This window comes from Denticeps clupeoides, chromosome 20 (genome assembly GCF_900700375.1).
Source record: "Denticeps clupeoides chromosome 20, fDenClu1.1, whole genome shotgun sequence".
Lineage (NCBI taxonomy): Eukaryota > Metazoa > Chordata > Actinopteri > Clupeiformes > Denticipitidae > Denticeps > Denticeps clupeoides.
This window is the reverse complement of record NC_041726.1, coordinates 5,651,467-5,670,384: the sequence shown is the minus strand read 5'-3', so window position 1 is coordinate 5,670,384 and position 18,918 is coordinate 5,651,467. Positions and strand designations below refer to the sequence as shown.

Sequence of the window (18,918 nt, the reverse complement as noted above, 5' to 3'; positions counted from 1 at the left end):
TGGCGCTGAGCGGCACATTTCCCACAAATCGACTTGAGTCAAGGTTCACGGGTAAAATTGAGAGGGGCCCGGCTTCCCGGCTTCGTGTCTCAACGCCGGGGACGCCTGGAGGCGGGGGAAAGTTTGACAGGTGAGGAAGCATCTCAGACAGATGTCTGAGCTGGGAATGTACCAGTGTGACCTGCTCCACATCCCGGCATTGCTGGCAACCAGCACTCGATGTAGGTCGTCTAGGTGCCTTCCAGGAGGGAGGATGTGCGGAGGTGGGCGGGGCCATGTAGATGGCAGATTGCTCGTTAAGATGCACGAACCGGTCGAAAGCCATGGGGTTTGTGCCTGTGTGGCTTTCACGGTCCCCCCCCCCCGACTGGAGCTTTTATTTCCACTCCTTGTGTCGGTTCAGGATGTCCCCAGACCTCTTTCTTTGTCTGGCAAAATGTGCTCGCTGTCGTTCGTGCTCAACGTATGTGTCTGGCGCCACTGGTTGTGTTCCAATTGGATCAGTCCATCCTAATCCCCGGAATCACATGGTGAGGAGGCGGAGCCTGTTTGTCGCAATCGTGGACTCAAAAGCTGCAGCGCCATAGCAGGATCAGGGACTTTTTGGGTGGCAGAAGGACGGCAGAAGGATACGAGGGAGATTCCCAGAAGCTCCAGCAGTGAGGAGTCTAACGGTGGACTTGAAGGACCAAAGACCAAAGACTCAGGAATGGTGGGCAGCAGAGCAAGAGAAGCCATTAAAGGATGACCTGACCAAAGAAATGAAGACGCCAAAGCTAGATGAATGTCTGAAAGTGAGTGGTCCTCCTTCCTTAGTCCCCGGTGGACATTTTGGGACCCTGCATTAGGCAGCATCCATGTTTTAGTTGCAGGTTTAGTCTTCCTGAGGCTCGTGATTTTGAGGTTGATGGCCAAGTCCATTGACTGCTAGACTATTAAAGTTTGGTGCCCAATCACCACGCAGGAGCAGTTCTTGGTTGGTTTAATAACCGCGCCTGGAGGTGAGCAGTTGTCCTCGTTTAACCACGCGGATGTAAGTGAACTGTGTGTAAGGTGTTTGTGAATGGAAATGACACATTTCCATGAACCCAAAGTTGGGTTCTGACACTGACATTCCAATAGAATCTTCTCAATGTTTCTCTAAATGTTCTTGTTCGTCTGTATCTGCAGTGTTCATCAGTTGAATAAGGGTGTCTGATGCAAGTTTTCTTCTTCTATTTCTATCCTTTTGCCTTTAGGTTATAGGCTTTAACAAACAAACCTGAAGGGGATAAAAGCCCATCCTTCAACCGAGAAAGAAGCCAAAGACCAAAGGAAGCAGCAAAAGACCAAACCAGTGGAGAAAGAAGCCAAACAAAGCGTACAAGAATGAAGCTGGAACCAGCGTCGGGGGAAATGAACGAGTGGAGGGAAGCGGATTTCGCCCGCAAGTGCACCTATATTGTCCACGACCAACCTTGCGACCCGGCGTTCGGCATTCCCAGAGCCAACACGTCCGTGCCGCGCAACCTCGCCTTCCAGTACGGCTCCGAGAACGAGGTAAGACCGCCTTCACCCGCTCTCACTCTTTATGTCTACAAGGATGAACTAGATCCAAATACAGATGGGTGTCACATGACCAATTTAACAGGAATAGCCCCCGTTTAAGGGCTCTGAACCCCAGATGTAAGCGGCGTCACGTCTCTGTAGGATTTTTATAGCGACCGCGGGTTATTTAATGCCCCGGTGACCGCCCTCTCGCGGGGTCAGGGCTGCCCACTCAGAGCTGCCCGCAGCCAGCCTCTTATAGGTTATGGATCAGACACAGGATCCTCTGTGCAATCTGGCTTCTGATCCTCCCGATCCCATCAACGCTCTTCCACGCAGGTGACTCTGTGCTTGCGCAACCCGGTGGCCGGTCGCCCGGATGTGTGTCGCGGCCAAATTACACCGCACAGATCGTGCGGCCAGAGCACTGCTTATGGTCATTTACCCGTTTACCGACTTTTATGGTCTAAAAATTGGCCTAAAAATCAGTCCGTCGGGACAAGATGGATCATCTTACATTCATGGTCCAGACAAAAGTCCAAGAAAAAAAAAAAACAAAGTACAGCATTGGCTTTTATATTTTTGGGTTAAAGACATAAAAGTGTAATATTTGGTTATATTTGCAATATTTGCATATTGGTTCATTGTACACTTGCAATATTTGCAATACTGTGGTCTGTAGCAGTCGCTAAAGCATTTCACTGCATATCGCACCGTGTATGACTGTGTACGTGACAAATAAAATTAGAATTGAATGGTAATTAGAATCCATGGTAATTAGTTAATAATAAATGTTAATATGGCACTGTAATGGTAAAGAAGGCCCTGCAGTCTCTGTTCCCCTTTCTCCAGGCCCTGGCTGGGCCGGCTTCGCATGAGTTCATCAACTTCCCCCTTTCCCCTCTCGACCGGTTGATATTAATACCCGGCCGGCCACTTTCCCGTATCTGTGGGTCAACGTACCTTCAACTGGAGCCGAGCCTTCGTAGCTGGCCAAAAACCAGGCGATGCTCTGCAGAACTTAACGTTTTTTTTTAATGTTTTATTTCTTTCACCGTATTCATGCGCTGCTTTAGTCAGACCGGGCGCGACAAACTCCCGGCAGCCCCGCGTACGCACTTCCTGTTTCAAGGGCAGCGTTTCCCTGAACAATTCCCTTCCTGTCACTTCTGCGAAACCGATCCCTGCGGCGCTGCCAGTTCCTGGAGTCCGGCTCCCAGCGCCGCGCGAGTGGGTCCGCGGGAGAGGCAGGAAAGGCAACCGAAAGCTCTCTGAAAGGGGCCTTTACCGGCACCGCGGTGCCTGTCATTGTTCTGGCCAGGTTCTCACACGTGAAACTCTTTCCGTTGTGTTCTGATGCAGCAGCCAGCGTTCAAAAGAAGGTCCTTTTGAATGGTAGTAGCCTAGCGGGTAACACACTCGCCTGTGAACCAGAAGACCCAGGTTCAAATCCCACTTACTACCATTGTGTCCCTGAGCAAGACACTTAACCTTAAGTTGCTCCAGGGGGGGACTGTCCCTGTAAAATACTGACTGTAAGTCGCTCTGGATAAGGGCGTCTGATAAATGCTGTAAATGTAAATGTAATGTAAGGTCCTGGTGGGTCTTTTTGTGAGTGGCCGATCCCACCGGTAGTTCGTTACGTTTCGAGTTCCGTCTTGTATGGATGTGACATGCAGACGGCGTGCTCCATCAGGGGTGAGCCACGTGGCAGATGGGGTTGGCCGAAGAACGGTGGGGGGGTAGGAAGTAGGTTAAGCCCCAAATGATTAACTTTCGTTTGGACGCAGCGAGCGACGCGAACAGGTTGTGAATTTCGGATCGGCGGGTGGGGGGCGAGTTTGGTGGCGCTGGTGCTCCGGTGGCCTCGAGGAACGATCCTCGCCGCCCGGCCCTCCTGTCCAGCCCCATTAGTCCATTTTCCTGAGCCTTTTTATGGGCCGTTAATCAGTCGTTAGTCACGCAACGCTGGAGGGACACAATTCTTCTGTCACACTTGCTCTCGTCTCCTGACCCAGAGGGCCTCCTCCTGCGTTCAGCCTGTTCTCGTCGAAAGCCCCCCCCCCATCCCTGTAATATTTCTGTGTCTATCGTTTACAGCGTTTACCAGACGCCCTTATCCAGAGCGACTTAAAATCAGTAGTTACAGGGACAGTCCCCCCCTGGAGACACTCAGAGTTAAGTGTCCTGCTCAGGGACACGATGGTAGTAAGTGGGATTTGAACCCGGGTCTTCTGGTTCACAGGCGAGTGTGTTACCCACTAGGCTACTACCACCCAGGTCTAGCGATGCCCGTTAAATATATAAATGACTTAAATGAATCCTCACGCTCCTCCGAAGCGGTTTTTATCCGGCCCTCGTTGGCCCTGTTTGAGTGCAGTGGACGTGTCACTGGGACAGCAGGTCAGTAGATCAGGCCGAGCGAAAGTGTAATTCCCCCTCAGCCGTTTAAAGTCCTTAACCTGGAAAGCGCGTCACCACCTTGTTGTCCCGCTTCGTTGGGGGTTTCCAGCCGTCATCTGCACGTCCGCTTGATGGAAAGTTCACTCTGTCCCACAGGTGACGGGGGTCTTCAGCAAGGAGTACATCCCCCAGGGCACCCGCTTCGGGCCGCTGCGGGGAGTCATCTACACCAAAGACAATGTCCCCGTGCAGGCCAACAGGAAATACTTCTGGAGGGTGAGTGTCAGATGACATTTTTACATTTTACATTTACAGCATTTACCAGACGGCCTTATCCAGAGCGACTTACAATCAGTAGTTACAGGGACAGTCCCCCCCTGGAGACACTCAGGGTTAAGTGTCTTGCTCAGGGACACAATGGTAGTAAGTGGGATTTGAACCCGGGTCTTCTGGTTCACAGGCGAGTGTGTTACCCACTAGGCTACTACCACCAGATGACGTGCATGTCTACCAGTTGACCGCTTTCCACAGATAAATAAAAGGCGTTATATGGTCCCTCCAGGTCGCGGTTAAGAAGAAGGCGCCGAGGTTCATTCACAGGCGGGATTAACTCCTTTCAGCAAAAGCACCGCAGTTTACATTTACGGCATTTACCAGATGCCCTTATCCAGAGCGACTTACAGTCAGTAGCTACAGGGACAGTCCCCCCCTGGAGACACTCAGGGTTAAGTGTCTTGCTCAGGGACACAATGGTAGTAAGTGGGATTTGAACCCGGGTCTTCTGGTTCATAGGCGAGTGTGTTACCTGCTAGACTACTACCACCCAAGTATAGCAGTTATATACATCGATATATATATAATATCTATATATATATTATATATATATATATATATATATTATATATATCGTATAGCAGTTGTCAGTCTGCTATACAATATTTTAATTCGTGCACCTATCTATGTAGCACTTTTTTTCTACACCACTAGAAATTTGCGTGTTGCTATTATATTGTTGCTAAGCAACAACATTTACAGTAATATTTGGTCAGAAGTGCGCCACACACGTTTTTCTTTTCTACCCTCCCGTGCCATTCCATTAATTCCCTTTTGTCCTTTTTATGTCACACCGGACTTTTTCCCTTTACCCACCAGGGCTTTCCTTTCCTCATCTAGCACGCTTTCCGTCCCTCTATTTCCTGTAAAGCTCTCGGCTTCCTGTTACTCCAGCGAGGGTGACTCGGCCCGATCGCTATGCCGAGGCACTTTCACCTGACCGCGACAGGTGTGTTTACGCGTGCGGGCGTGGCCCTCCTCACAGTTTCAGGTCCCTGGCCACGCCCTCTTCCGTCCCTCTCAGGAGGTGTTTGCCCCGTGGGCGGGAACGCCAAGCCCGTCATACTATAAAAAGGGTGGAGGAGAAACCGAGAGTGCTGATTTCACACCAGGCTAACCCACAAACACACACACACACACACACACACACTCAGGAGCGCGCAGTCACACAGACACGGACGCACAGTTGGCGAAGGGAGAGGTGTCGCGCCCGAGACGAGGACATCAGAGCCGGACAGAGAGGCAGCTCTCAGCAGGCAGTACATGGCAGAGGTAGAGAACGGGGTCCCCCAGTCCCCCCGGGGTCCCTCAGCTGGAAATCCCACTTTTAATACAGATTGGATTTAGACGGTTACGTCAAATGGAAATAACGTTTTTAACGTATATTATACACATTTCATATTTTGCTTCATTTTCTCCCATTTTTCTGTAGATTTATTCTGGCGGCCGGCTGCACCACTTCATCGATGGCTACGACGTGCACCTCAGCAACTGGATGCGTTACGTGAACCCGGCACGCTCCGTCGCCGAGCAGAACCTGGTGGCCTGTCAGAATGGCCACGACGTCTTCTTCTACACCATCAGGCCCGTGGAGCCCAAGCAGGAGCTGCTGGTCTGGTACAGCCAGGAGTTCTCCCAGAGGCTCTGCTCCCAGCCCGAAGACGAGGTCCGCTACCGCAAGCACAGTGAGTGAACCCTGAAATTCTAACGTGACAATCGTAGGGACATTTTTGTGCATCTCAAAAAAATCTTTAATTAGATATAATTGGGTTACATTTTTCAGTTTTATCAAGTTCTGGTCAATTTATATTTCGCTTGTCCAGTATACCCGGTGGGACATGATGTCCCTGTGGCGGGGACGCGACCAGAAGCATCAATGTTAACGTTTCAGACGTCTCGGTGCCCTGTGGGTGCTGACTTGTGGAGCGACTCTGATTTTCTTCATGTCACCCGTCAGTCACGAGCGGTAAAGCCGAACCAAAGCGAGGAGACACGGCTCCAGCCCTGTCTCCACATCAAAGAGGTTCTGTGTGCGTGTGGGCGATTTCTGAGTAGTAATGTCAAAAAAAAAAAAAACAAGAGGTGATATTTTTACCGCCGGTGCCGGTTTAAAACCGGCCGGAACGTCGATCTTCATCGCCGCTGCTCGGGAACGTTGACCGGCTCTCGCCGTTGGCCTCTTGTGGGCCCGCTGGGGTTCTTTCGCGTGGTAATTATGCCCGACAATTATGGACCCCTGGTAAGTGCCGCCCTGGGCCGCCGCTACTGCGTTCCCTCGAAAGGTCCACTTACTGCGGTGCGAGGCGGGGAACGTCTCATCCCTGCTCCGTGTCCCGGGGGGTTCGGCGTCCCCCGAACTTAGATGCCTTTAACGCTCTTGCTCATTCACGTCGCGGCGGCCATAAATGGGCTTGTGCTGCAATTAATGAGCGACGTATTTATGGTTGTACTTCTTTAGTGATTCATTAGCTCTTGAATGCTTTCATGGAGGTGGCAGAGACTGCGTTTGAGGGGTCACCAAACGGATCTTCAAGCTTCAACGGCGTTGCTGTATTTAGGGCGGAGGCTGAAACGCGACTCGCACCAGCTCCAGATAATCACCGGTTCCTCGTCGCCAGTCATTTTTCTCAGCCCGGCGGCCGAACGTTGCACAAAAAAAGGGCTATTAATTTGCCTCCAGGTGGTTTTGTGTGACATTTGAGCGCATACGGTTACAGTAAATCCGTACGACTTGACGGGCTGCGCTGTTTTCACTTTCCTTTCCACAGGAGTGAAGCGGCGGGTTCAGCCTGTAAATACAAAAAAAAAAAAAAAAGTGAAGTGATACACAGCAGCACAGCACATGGCGACACAGTGAAATGTGTCCTCTGCATTTAACCCATCACCCCTGGTGAGCAGTAGGCAGCCATGACAGGGGACCAGTGAGTGGGGACGGTGCTTTGCTCAGTGGCACCTTGGCGGATCGTGATTCGAACCGGCAACCTACTGATTACGGGGTCGCTTCCTTAACCGCTAGGCCGCCACTGCCCCAGTGGTGACCCCAAATGGCGCGTCCGGTCTTTTATTTATTTATCTATAATTTTTTATACATATACGACTTCCACACTGGAGTGTAAATCTTCAGCACATGCGCCTAATCTCTACGGTTACTGCCGGCTGCAACCAGTTACCGTAGCTCGGCGTTTCACTACCCGTCCGCTCGCAACACAACAGGGAAAAAAGACAGAAACCATAGCTTACGGTATATTCGCCCCCCCCCCCCCCTCTCTCTCTCTCGCTCTTGTGGTTGTTGATGTCAGTTGACACGGGTTGAGAAAGAGAGGAGGGAAAGGACAGGCTGTCACACGCTCTCTTATCCTCTCTCTCTCTCTCTCTCTCTCTCTCTCTCCGTTCTCATCCTCCCTCTCAGAACAGTGTCGGCCGCCCACGCGCCCTCCGCGCACCTCGCCCACGCCCACCGAGTCGTAATTCAGCTCGTACTACCGCCAGTCAGACAGAGAGCAGCCAGCTATCGCTCCGGTGTCAACCCAAAACCAAAACCGCTGCCATTTACCATAAGTGGGCCGGGGGGTGTGTGTGTGTGAGTGTGTGTGAGTGTGTGACTGTACTTACAGAAGCAACCTTGTGTCATCCACCCCTTTGCCTTACGGTGCACTTGCCCTTGGCATCATATCGATGAGCAAGAGTGACACGCATGTGTTGAGTGGGAGTAATGACGCTTAAAATCACACCAAAAAAAACTCACACTTAGATTTACTGGCGATTGTTTTTTTTTTTTTTTCTTCGCACTCTGTCGCACCGCCTTTCGCATTCGTAACCGTCCTGCTAAGTGTCTGAATGCTGACCATGATAGAGCCGACACAAAACAGCGTTGTTTTCTGCTTCCTTCCTCTTTGTAGAGCGCTTGAGTGGAGATGACATCACGGACGCCCCCAAGCAGCAGCTACCTCGCAGGAGCTCCGAACCAAAGCAGCCCTTGAGCCCCGAATCCCCGCTTGGTCAGGGAAGGTGGGAGGAGGAGGAGGATGAGGCAGCGGATGAGAAGATTGACGTGGTGGGGATACTGGAGCCGGACACGCCGCCGGACTCGCCCCAGGACCAGATTGTGGACTTTAGTAACAAATCGCACCCGGACGAACCCGTTGTCTCAAACCAGGAGCCCGGTTCCCCCCATCCCAACCACAGGGAGTTAACCCCGGTCGACCACCCCTTCGCCACCATCCCTCCATCCCGCAGAGAGCCGCCCCTCCACCCGCATGGCCTCTATGGCCGCCCCGAAGGCCCGCTGCCCTCCTACCCGCTTCTCCCCCCTTCCCGACCTCTGCCGAGCCCTTACCAGCTGCTGTCTCCGTACCCCCCCCACTATCCTCGCCTCCTCCTGCCTCAGTATCCTCCCTTCCCCGAGGTCCTGCCCTCCAGAGGCCCGCCCAGGTACAGCAGCTACCTGGGGAGCGAGAGCTTGCCGTTCCCCCTGCACCCCGTCTCCCTCCCCTACCCTGCCCACGGGGGCCCGAAGGAGCGTCCCCCAAACGCCTCCCCACCCTGCGGAGCTCCGGACACACCCGAGCTGTCCCCGCTGCCCAAGGACTCTCCCAGGTCGCAGCAGTCCTCGGGGTACGAGGAAGCCATCAACCTCAGCTTGAGCGTGAAGAAGGGTTGTCCCTCGCCCCCCCACACCCCTCCTGGGTACAAGTCCCTGCCGTACCCCCTCAAGAAGCAGAATGGGAAGATCCAGTACGAGTGCAACATCTGCCTGAAGACCTTCGGCCAGCTGTCTAACCTCAAGGTAGAGTCGGGGAGAGAGAGAGAGAGAGAGAGAGAGAGAGAGAGAGATATATATAGTGTTTTTGGGTACTTGCTAGGACCTTCTCAGAGTCTCTTATTGAAAAAGCGTCCCTCCGTCCTCGTCCCTCAGGTGCATCTGCGAGTGCACAGTGGCGAGAGGCCCTTCCAGTGTCACCTCTGCAAGAAGAGCTTCACCCAGCTGGCCCACCTGCAAAAGCACCACTTGGTGCACACGGGCGAGAAGCCGCACGAGTGCCAGGTGAGTGACGTCTGCCCGGTTCCGGGGCGTGGTCTTGCTCTGAAACGTCGTGAAGTAGCTGGAAAGGTCAGAGGTCTGACGTGAACCCTGCTTGTTTGCAGGTGTGCCACAAGCGCTTCAGCAGCACCAGCAACCTGAAGACCCACCTGCGGCTGCACTCGGGCGAGAAGCCGTACCCCTGCAAGCTCTGCGGCACCAAGTTCACCCAGTACATCCACCTCAAGCTGCACCGGCGCCTCCACGGGCCGCTGGAGCGGCCGCACCGCTGCCCGCTCTGCCCGGCCGCCTTCCTGCACCGCTGCTCCCTGCGCCTCCACCGGCGCGCCGGCTGCCCGGCCTCGGCGCCCCCGTCCCTGCCGGCCGAGCTGGTCCGGCGCTTCGACGCCAGCGCCGAGGCCGACGCCCTGCCCGACCAGGCCTCGGCCGCCCAGGTGGACGCCGTCCTGGAGCTCTGGCTGTCCCGCGGCCTGGAGGACCGGAAGGCGGAGAGGAGCCAGTCCCCGAGGAACCAGGACAGGGCCAGCGTGGTGTGCTTCTCCAACCGGTCCACGTCCGTGAAGAGCGAAGAAGAATAGGGGACCCCACGATGTCGTGAACCCAAGCAAAGACACCAAATCAGCAAGAGCAGCACCAAAACAGAACACTGACCCCAAAGACTGACATGTCTTCTGAAATTGCACTTCCACCCTGACCCAGAATCGGGGTTTTCTTCCATTGAACTGGACTTCCTGTTACGTAACTTATAGAACTTATTATTATTATTATTAATAACGGCAGGTCGAATGGATGGCAGAAGTTGTTCTTTTCCTGTCCTGACGAGTGGCTCCCGCTCCAGGGCTTTTTTCACGTGAATGACAGATAATTGTTCTCAGGAATCTGCAGCGGTGTCGTGTTCACTGTCGTGATGGACGAGTGTGTGTGTGTGTGTGTGGGGGGGGGGGGGTGTACCAGTGCATCTTCTGCTTTTTTTTTTTTTTTTTTTTTTTTCAACCAAACATAGAGCAGGGCTTTCGTTTGAAGTTTGAAGTGTGACTCTCACAGTGCGTCAGTGAAATTGTCATTTGGAGGAACAAGGAAACGGCGAGAGAGCGAAGATTAAAGAGAAAAACGAACTGTATTTATTCATCTTTCGTAAGGTGGGAAACCACCATAATTCTGCACTTCCACCAGAACGTACCGGAACACGGGGACAACGAAGACGTCTTTTCTTCTCTTCCTTATTATTATTTTTCTCCCTTCTTTATTCCAGTTTTTTTTTTTTTGTTCGTTTAACCACAGTGTTCATGTTCTGCTCAATCGTTTCCCTAGCCTACTTTCTTCTTCTTCTTTCTAAACCAAAGGCACGATACTGGATACTGGACTGTCGTGTCCCGATATCTGATTGCTGTTATTGTGGTGTCCAGTTGCTGGATGGAAGATTTGTGTTTTTGAGAGTGTGTATTAGGGGGCCAGACATCTAACCCTCCCAAACTTTGCATTTTGCAATCTCAGGGAAATTAGAACTTTATTTTATTACCAAAAATTATATATATATATATATATAAAAAATAAAAAAAAAACAATCTGTACCTCATTAGTGGGAAGTGATAATTCAAAGCGAATAACTTATTTGTTGTTAGCACTGGATTTTTTTTTTTCACTGTAGCCTTTTTTATATACAGAATATTTGTCTTAGTTCATTTTTGACTGTATGCACCGTGTTTATATGTGATTATTTATATGTGAGAGACTATTTTGTTAAAAAAAAACATTTTTTTGCAAGGAATGTAGCACCTACATTAAACTTTAAACTCTAAACTGTCTAAGTCTCGTTTTATTGATCCTTCAGAAAAGCCACTTGACATTTCATCCTCCCCATCACAGTCTGTCCTTCTGAAAGTCCCCTCTGAGGCATTTTTTCTTAGAAAGTTGAGGAACTGAGATGTTTAAGTTCACACTTCAAGATCTGCTTTTTTTTCTTTTAAATGACAACGAATGAGAGGAATAAAAAAAAAAAGCTGAACAGAAGTTCATAAAGGAACCAGACAATCCCAGTCATGTAACATAATTCTCATGATGTTCTCAAGATTATAAAAAATAAACCCAGTCTGTAGGATTAATTACTTAGAAGATATATATAAAAGGTGCAGGATCTTGAGTCCAACCTCGAATTAAAAAAAAAATACGCAACCTTTCGTCACATTGCAACACATGAGAACAAATGTAAATGGTCGATTACTGAGGTGTAACGCAACAACATGGTGACAATGACGGTGTCATTTAATCACGCCAGATTCCCAGATTCACCACGTTGTGATGGAAATGTCCAATCCCTCAGAGTTTAGGTCCGTCCCCTAAACACATGCCTGACGAGTTTCGCTCAAAAAAACGTGATTTTTAAAACACCGAAAAATACTGCCAGTCGAACGTTGAAAACGTGTGACGCAGTGCGTGATGGTTTCCTTCCTCTCGACTGAATGGGCCTGCAGCGTAGATACCAGTTTACGGTAAGCCCCGGTTTAACCATGCGGTCGCCGCGCGTTGCACAAAAGGCCGATAAGCAAGGCAAACGAGGGAGGGGAAACGAAATAGGGGCGTAATTGGTTGTAATTACGGGAATGGCCTTTTTGTATCGGTTACCTCTGAAACCTTCTTTCTGCTCATCCCTGACTGTCAGGCCTGGGGCGGCAGTGGATGTGGGGGAGTCCCCTGGTACGAACCTACAGCCGAGGTCAGGTGAGACGAAACGCGGCAACTGTGTTATGGTAAGACTTGCAGAACGTTAAAGGTCAAGAGTCAGCGGGTAAGAAAGAAACTTGAAGTAGAAACCTGACGCAAGGGCAGAAACTTGTATGACTGTGTGTGGATGAGTGGGTGTGTGTGTGTGTGTGTGTGTGTGTGTGTTCGATAAGTCCTTCATGTTTACAATCTGAGCTTCTTTCCTACAGATCTTCTGTGAAACGCAGAACCCCGGGTTCTTGTTGTCGTGACGAAGTCTCCGCCGTTTTGATGTGAAATGTGAATTTTGGTTTCATTTCAACAGCGGGGCTAGAACGTACCGCTCACCTTCAGCTGGGCTTCGATTTGCTCGAATTTCTTCATTTTTTTCAGTGAACTAGAGCGTTGATGTGTGTGAGATGGTGATCTTTATTTCTTTAGCTTGGTTGGTTCTTTTTGGGAAATAAAACACATTGAATAAGGAAAAAATTAAAAACATTTTGTATGGAATTTTCCATTAAAAAAATAACTCTGTAGAAACTACTGCACTGGAAACACAATGTGCATGTTTCCAGTAGAAAGAGTGAACATCACATCAAATGGCCAATACTGGGACCTGGAAGTAGGTTAAGAACTAAAAATTAGTTAATAAAACATATAATAAACATACAAAAAATAAATAAAACAATAATAAAACATACAAAAAATATAATTAATAAAACAGAAGGCTGAAGCAAAGATTTCTGTTGATGTGTGGTTTGAGATTGGAGGGGTGTGGACACAAGATACTTCGGAAAATTCGCTGGAAAGGACGCAGCAAATCCGTGAATCTGCTGTGATAAACTTCATACGGAAATGTTTGCATCCACTGAATTACACACGAGTTACAAATACATTGCAAATGAATTACAAATGTATTTTATTACAATAGACTTCAAAACCAGTCAATTTCATGTGCAGGATTAAGTACTTCTGGTAATAAGAATAATATAGTGCAGATTAATGATGATTAATTTAATAATACCAAAAAAAATGGCATGCAATTTTATGGGTGGAGAAGAAACATGAGAAATATGATATTAACAGGGAGTGCAGAACTGACAAGAGAACAATATCGAGTTTCCAAAGAGGACAAGTGCGGCTTCCAGAGAACCACTAATCTCTGGCTTTGTCGTATGTATTTTTTTTTTTTTCTAGTTTGCATGTTAAACTGATGCTCATGCCTAAAATATGTGCCTGTGAAACCATGATATTATGTTTATGGAATTCAGTCTGTTTATATGATGTTTATTTCTTTTCAGTGCGAGTCCACACATTTAAACCATTTCTAACTTGTGAAGATTCCCATGCACCGATGATCAAAAGGTACTTTTAATGTCCTAATGTCGTGATTCTGACTCTGGGCTGTGTGTTCAACTGTTTTGCTGCTTTAACCGTATGTACCAAAACCAAAAAGATTATGGACATTTCTATAAATAAATTAAGGATACACTTCTTTTTCTATATCTTAGAAAGATCTTAGCGAACCCCACTGACTACCATTGTGTCCCTGAGCAAGACATTTAACCCTGTGTGTTCCAAGGGGGTCGCTCTGGATAAGGACGTCTGATAAATTCCATGAATGAAAATGTAAAATATCGTTTAAAATGCACACAAAAGATCTATTTCAAAGTAAAATGTAATATTTTATAGCCTGTAGTAACACATTATTACAACCTCAAAGGCTAAAGCAGTTGGTTGTTGAGCAGGAAATACCAGACGTGTCTTTACTACATTAACATTCAATCTGCATAACTGAAGAGGTGCTGGGAGGAAGTTGTTTCCAAAAAGTTGTTGGAATGGATGCCGTGTATTTCACTTCAATAGTCAGATTCATTTGTTTTTTATCTTTTATCTTTATCTTTAGTAATTTATTTGTGATGAAAAAAAATTTGATATTTTATTTATCAATAACAAGAAAAGTTTTATACTGTAAATCAGCTGCATTCCTTTCCTGTTTTGCCCATTGTCAGTGATCTCAAGTTCAAGTTCCAGTTGAGCTTTATTTCAGATATATATACGTGTTAGACGGTACATAGGGAACCTGGTGCCACATGTTCAAACAATCAAACTAAGTTACATGCTGACATAAAGCGCACGTGTGCGACACAAACTGGGCCACATAGAGTGCAAACAGAGAATAACGTTTAACGATTAATGTGTAAAGTAGAAATAGTGCAAATGCTGCTGTGCAATAATAGATATTTACATTTTAAGCCATTTAAATATAACATAATATTACTCAATGAGATAATATTTCTCAATATAACAGAGTTAGCGTGTGTGTGTGTGTGTGTGTGTCAGTCCAAAGAGAGAGAGTTCATGTGTCTGATGGCCTGTGGTGGCCTTCGGTACCTTTTTCGTGACACTGCACGTGAGGGGTGAGAGTCCTTCACAATGCTGGTGGCTCTCTGGATGCAGCGTGTGTTGTAAATGTCCATCATGAAGGGAAGAGAGACTCTCAATATTCCCTAGTGGCCTAATGGATAAGGCACTGGCCTCCTAAGCCAGGGATTGTGGGTTCGAGTCCCATCTAGGGTGATGAGCGGGGCAGTGGTGGCCTAGCGGTTAAGGAAGCGGCCCTGTAATCAGAAGGTTGCCGGTTCGATTCCCGATCCGCCAAGGTGCCACTGAGGTGCCACTGAGCAAAGCACCGTCCCCACACACTGCTCCCCGGGCGCTTGTCATGGCTGCCCACTGCTCACTCAGGGTGATGGGTTAAATGCAGAGGACAAATTTCACTGTGTGCATCATGTGCTGTGCTGTGACAATCACTTCACTCTCTACTCTCTATAGAAGGTAGTGAGGATGGGTGGTGGGGCGGCAAGAAGGAGAGACGCTGCTGGGCTTTCTTGATGGTGATAATATATTATTTAAACCCTATTTTAATTAGAGTAATCCCTGAGCCCTTTTTCCAGATGAAATAAATGCAAAGTTTAATAACATAGCATGTAAATTGCCCCTCATGCATAGCTCTGAAATCCAATAGCAAACATCTAAACATGTGCAACACTCCCCTCTAGTGAAAATATTGAAATACTGCAGAAGAATTTTACTTAATGAACTGTATAGAAAACAACTAATCATATTTGAATCATTTGGCACAAATTATGATAATAATCATAATTGGTGGCATAAGTGGTGGCCAAGCAGTTAAGGAAGCGGCCCCATAATCAGAATCCCGGTCTGCCAAGGTGCCACTGAGCAAAGCACCGTCCCCACACACTGCTCCCCGGGCACCTGTCATGGCTGCCCACTGCTCACCAAGGGTGATTTCATTCTGTCACCGTGTGCTGTGCTGCAGTGTTTCACAAAGACAATCACCTCACTTCCACTTTCGTAAATATGAAGAGGATTATTAAAGCTGATTTCTTTCTTAAAATATTCTTAATGATTGCGCTTGAAATGCCACTTTTTCTCTTTGTCATTGTTATCCTAATTAATATTGGTGTTGCTCTGCCATCCCTGTCGAACTTTTCAAGAGTCAATAAGTAGGCAGGAAAATAAGAATCACCGGTCTGTCACCTCCTGGACCCCTGTAAACTCCTAACCTCTGCAGACCAGAAGCAGCAAACACAGGGAGAGCTTCTTCCCTAATAGTTATTCATCGTAAATTCATCATCCTTTCACATAGTCACTTGTTATGGACACGTCTTTTACATAAACTCCTGTTTTTTTTATTTTTTCACACATAATAACTTAATAACAAGCATTTTAGTCAAGTCTGTTTTAAAGGGCTCTCAATAGATAAAAGTGAAACACAATTAATTGTAAATGCTAAAGATTGCTATAATATTTAAAGGTCCCATGACATTAATTTTTTTGCTTTTATATCGGTCTTTGTGGTTCGTATCTGAAGTCTGTTTATTGAATTTCAGCCGTGGTGCAGAATTACAGCCACTTTGATCCAATCCCACAATGAGATTTCACCAGGATGCGCCATGTCTGTAGCTTTAAATGCAAATGAGGAGGGGAGAGGCGGGACGAGGAGGAGAGTGGCCAATAGAAATGAGGGGGCATTCGCTGGAGTCAATAACATCAACACCATTCACCAACCACACGTTTGCCGCAACAGAAAACCGTGTCAGCGTTTTTCCAGAAGAAAATAAAATGAACCCCCAGGTTCTTTAGTCATGCTTGAAGGAACATCCAATCACCGAGCAACTGAAATGCTTCACAGACCTGTCGGTGCCATGATGCTCGGTGGAGATAATGGTGGGAAATTCTCCGGGTGGACAAAGTATGAAAAATGGGAGGCAACCTTTCCGTGTATGACATCATAAGGGGGGACATTTCAGACCTGATTGTCTAAACTGCTGCTCTCTGAACGACGAAGCAGAATGGCCAAAGCACTCTTTGTACATATCGCCATTTCTAGCCACTGCAGGACCATAGACAGGGCAGGGGAACTCATAATAATGTTAGATGATCTCACAAAGTGACATTATTATTTAGAAAAAAGGGTGGAGCAAGTGGCAGCTGATCAAATTCATTCATTCATGCCCACTCTCAAGTGCTGATGGTGGGGGGTAACACACTCGCCTATGAACCAGAAGTCCCAGGTTCAAACCCCAAGTACTACCTTTATAATGCTTAACCCTGAGTGTCTCCAGAGGGACTGTCCCTGTAACTACTGACTGTAAGGCGCTTTGGATTAGGGCATCTGATAAATGTCGTAAGTGTAGATGATGCAATACTTACATCTTACATCAGTCTAAAAAAAAAAACAAGGGGACAAGTAAGCACGGTTAGTTCCTTCTATTTATACATAAGAAGCAGTTTCAGTCGTGCCTACTGAACATGAGTGCGACCGTCCTATATTGTCATGATCCGGTCCGGCAGAGGTTAGTCCGGAGTTTCATGTTCGTCCTGTGTAATGTTCCCTGATTGTTATCGCCTGTGTTTCATTGTATAAAACAGTGGTTCTCAACCTTTTTTTTTTTGCAGTGGGCCGCACATTACTTACATATGACGTCATCAACGCTCAATAACCAGATATTATGCATCTAAAATTATTACAATTAGATGTATTATTATCATTAGAGAGTATAATTCTACTTACCATTAATGGGACACCTGATTGGTGAAATTAGGCTCAAAAGGAGTAACAGCACAATGAAGTTGTGACTGTAAGTTGTAGTCTGTAAGGCGCGCACGGAAACGTGACTTGATGCGCGTCATTGCAGAAAATGTGCCTTCGCAAATGTATGTGGGTCCAAATACGGAAAGCGCTTTTGAATGTAATAATCTGAAGTTTTTGTCTGCAACTGAGGATGACTGCTGCGCGGTTTGGCTGTGTCCTCTTGCCTGAACATTCATCAGTTCATAGTTGCGTCAGTTCTGCGCATATATGAAAACACGATCACCAAAATGATTTTATGTGACAAAATGATTGTTCAAAGTTATTTTAATACATTTATTTGTTTAATACATTTTTAAAAATGAATTGTCATTGGTCATTGTCTGGTGATGTTCCCTTGTCGTGTGCATTGTGTATTAAACCCCTGTCCTGTGACGTCATGCCTATGCGTCCTGCTTCCTCGCCATGTCCAGCCCAACGTGACATATATATATATGCTATAATATATGTTATACACACACACAAAATCCTCAAAAATAAGTATTTTTAATTTATTAAGTAATTAATGGTTCAGTAGTTTTCTGGTTTTTTTTTCCCACATCAAAATTCCTCACATAGGAATTCCAATCTCTTTTTTTTTATATTCTCCTTCTGAATTCATGACCCAACGTTTATTTACCCGCACCAGCAGGAGGCGCCATCTCCACCAGCATAGGGACTTAATTGGCATTAGTGCCCTTTGTTGGAACTCATTCAGTGAACCTTGTTGTTCTATACTTGATAAAAATGAGCAGTTTGCAGAATAGTTCACATAAATTCCAGGGGCGATCGAATCATCAAGGCCCACTTGCAAGGCAAATGTGTGTTTTCTGTCTATAAGGTCTTGCCTATATTGTATATTGTTGTGCTTGAGAGACACCGTCTGATTCCTTTAAAGTGTTCGCTCACATACATTCTAATTATGATCAAACAAATGAATTTTCCACGAACTATAAACGGAATGAGTGACATGGAAGCGTGCATGTAAATACCATTTAAAGGCAGTCGGCGGTCATGACGTCATGTTACTCTCCGCCGTTTTACCAACAGGTGGAACTATTTACTCGCGGAAGATATAAAAAAAAATAATACATAAATAAAAGATATAACTAAGGCATAACTTCAGAAAGGTTTTTTTTTTTTTTACTGGCTTCTCGGTATAGTTTTCATTCTCGCGAGGGTTATGAATAAGTATTAAAGGCTAAACTGTCGTCCAATCTCTATAAAACGATATTTCATACCTTCTCAAGTACCCTACCCGTGTCCTAGTCCCCACTCCAGCCCTGCTGTAATGTATTACTTAATGGCGTTATAATGAGTGGGGCAGGTTGTGAAGATATGATTTCCGAAGCCGAAACATTTCCACCGCCAGATGACCGCTTTTACAACACATTTTTATGGTTCTTTTAAAACCCCTTCATACGCTAATAAGACCGCTACGTCCATAACGCTGACCGTCACAGTCTTATGGCGGTCTTAGCATACGACGCACACAAAATGCCCAAATGCAACACTAGGCACGTCATTTTCTTTTTAACAACCGAATTCGAAACGTGCATGGAATTGTCAACTAACAAACGCACTTAATTTACACACTTTCATACTTACTAATCGAGTTTTTTTTTGTTTTCATTTTGCAATTAATTATAATGTTAATAACGTGTCATTTTCAATTTTCATTGTCATGTTACATTCAACCAGTGTTTATACTATAATAAAACATGCTCGAAAATTAGAAAAAAAAAAATATATATAT

At 46.8% G+C, this 18,918-nt stretch overlaps 1 protein-coding gene and 1 non-coding gene across 3 annotated transcripts; both read left to right on the top strand.

Annotated features, from left to right (window-relative positions):
* The first annotated feature begins 589 nt into the window (after positions 1-589).
* prdm1b (PR domain containing 1b, with ZNF domain) lies at positions 590-10,278 on the top strand. 2 transcript variants are annotated; one of them, XM_028964851.1, is made up of 7 exons: positions 590-794; positions 1,239-1,539; positions 4,087-4,206; positions 5,696-5,948; positions 8,163-9,049; positions 9,179-9,307; positions 9,409-10,278. In XM_028964851.1, the coding sequence occupies exons 2-7, from the start codon at positions 1,369-1,371 to the stop codon at positions 9,880-9,882; spliced, it is 2,034 nt and encodes a 677-aa protein (XP_028820684.1). In that variant the 5' UTR covers positions 590-794; positions 1,239-1,368; the 3' UTR covers positions 9,883-10,278. The 2 variants fall into 2 exon arrangements, with proteins under 2 accessions (XP_028820684.1, XP_028820685.1); XM_028964852.1 differs by lacking the exons at positions 590-794; positions 1,239-1,539; positions 4,087-4,206 and adding an exon at positions 5,105-5,535 and having other exon boundaries at positions 9,409-10,276.
* Positions 10,279-14,511: 4,233 nt separating this feature from the next.
* Positions 14,512-14,584, top strand: trnar-ccu (transfer RNA arginine (anticodon CCU)). Its single transcript has one exon. It is a non-coding gene; the product is annotated as a tRNA-Arg (tRNA).
* Positions 14,585-18,918: the final 4,334 nt, after the last annotated feature.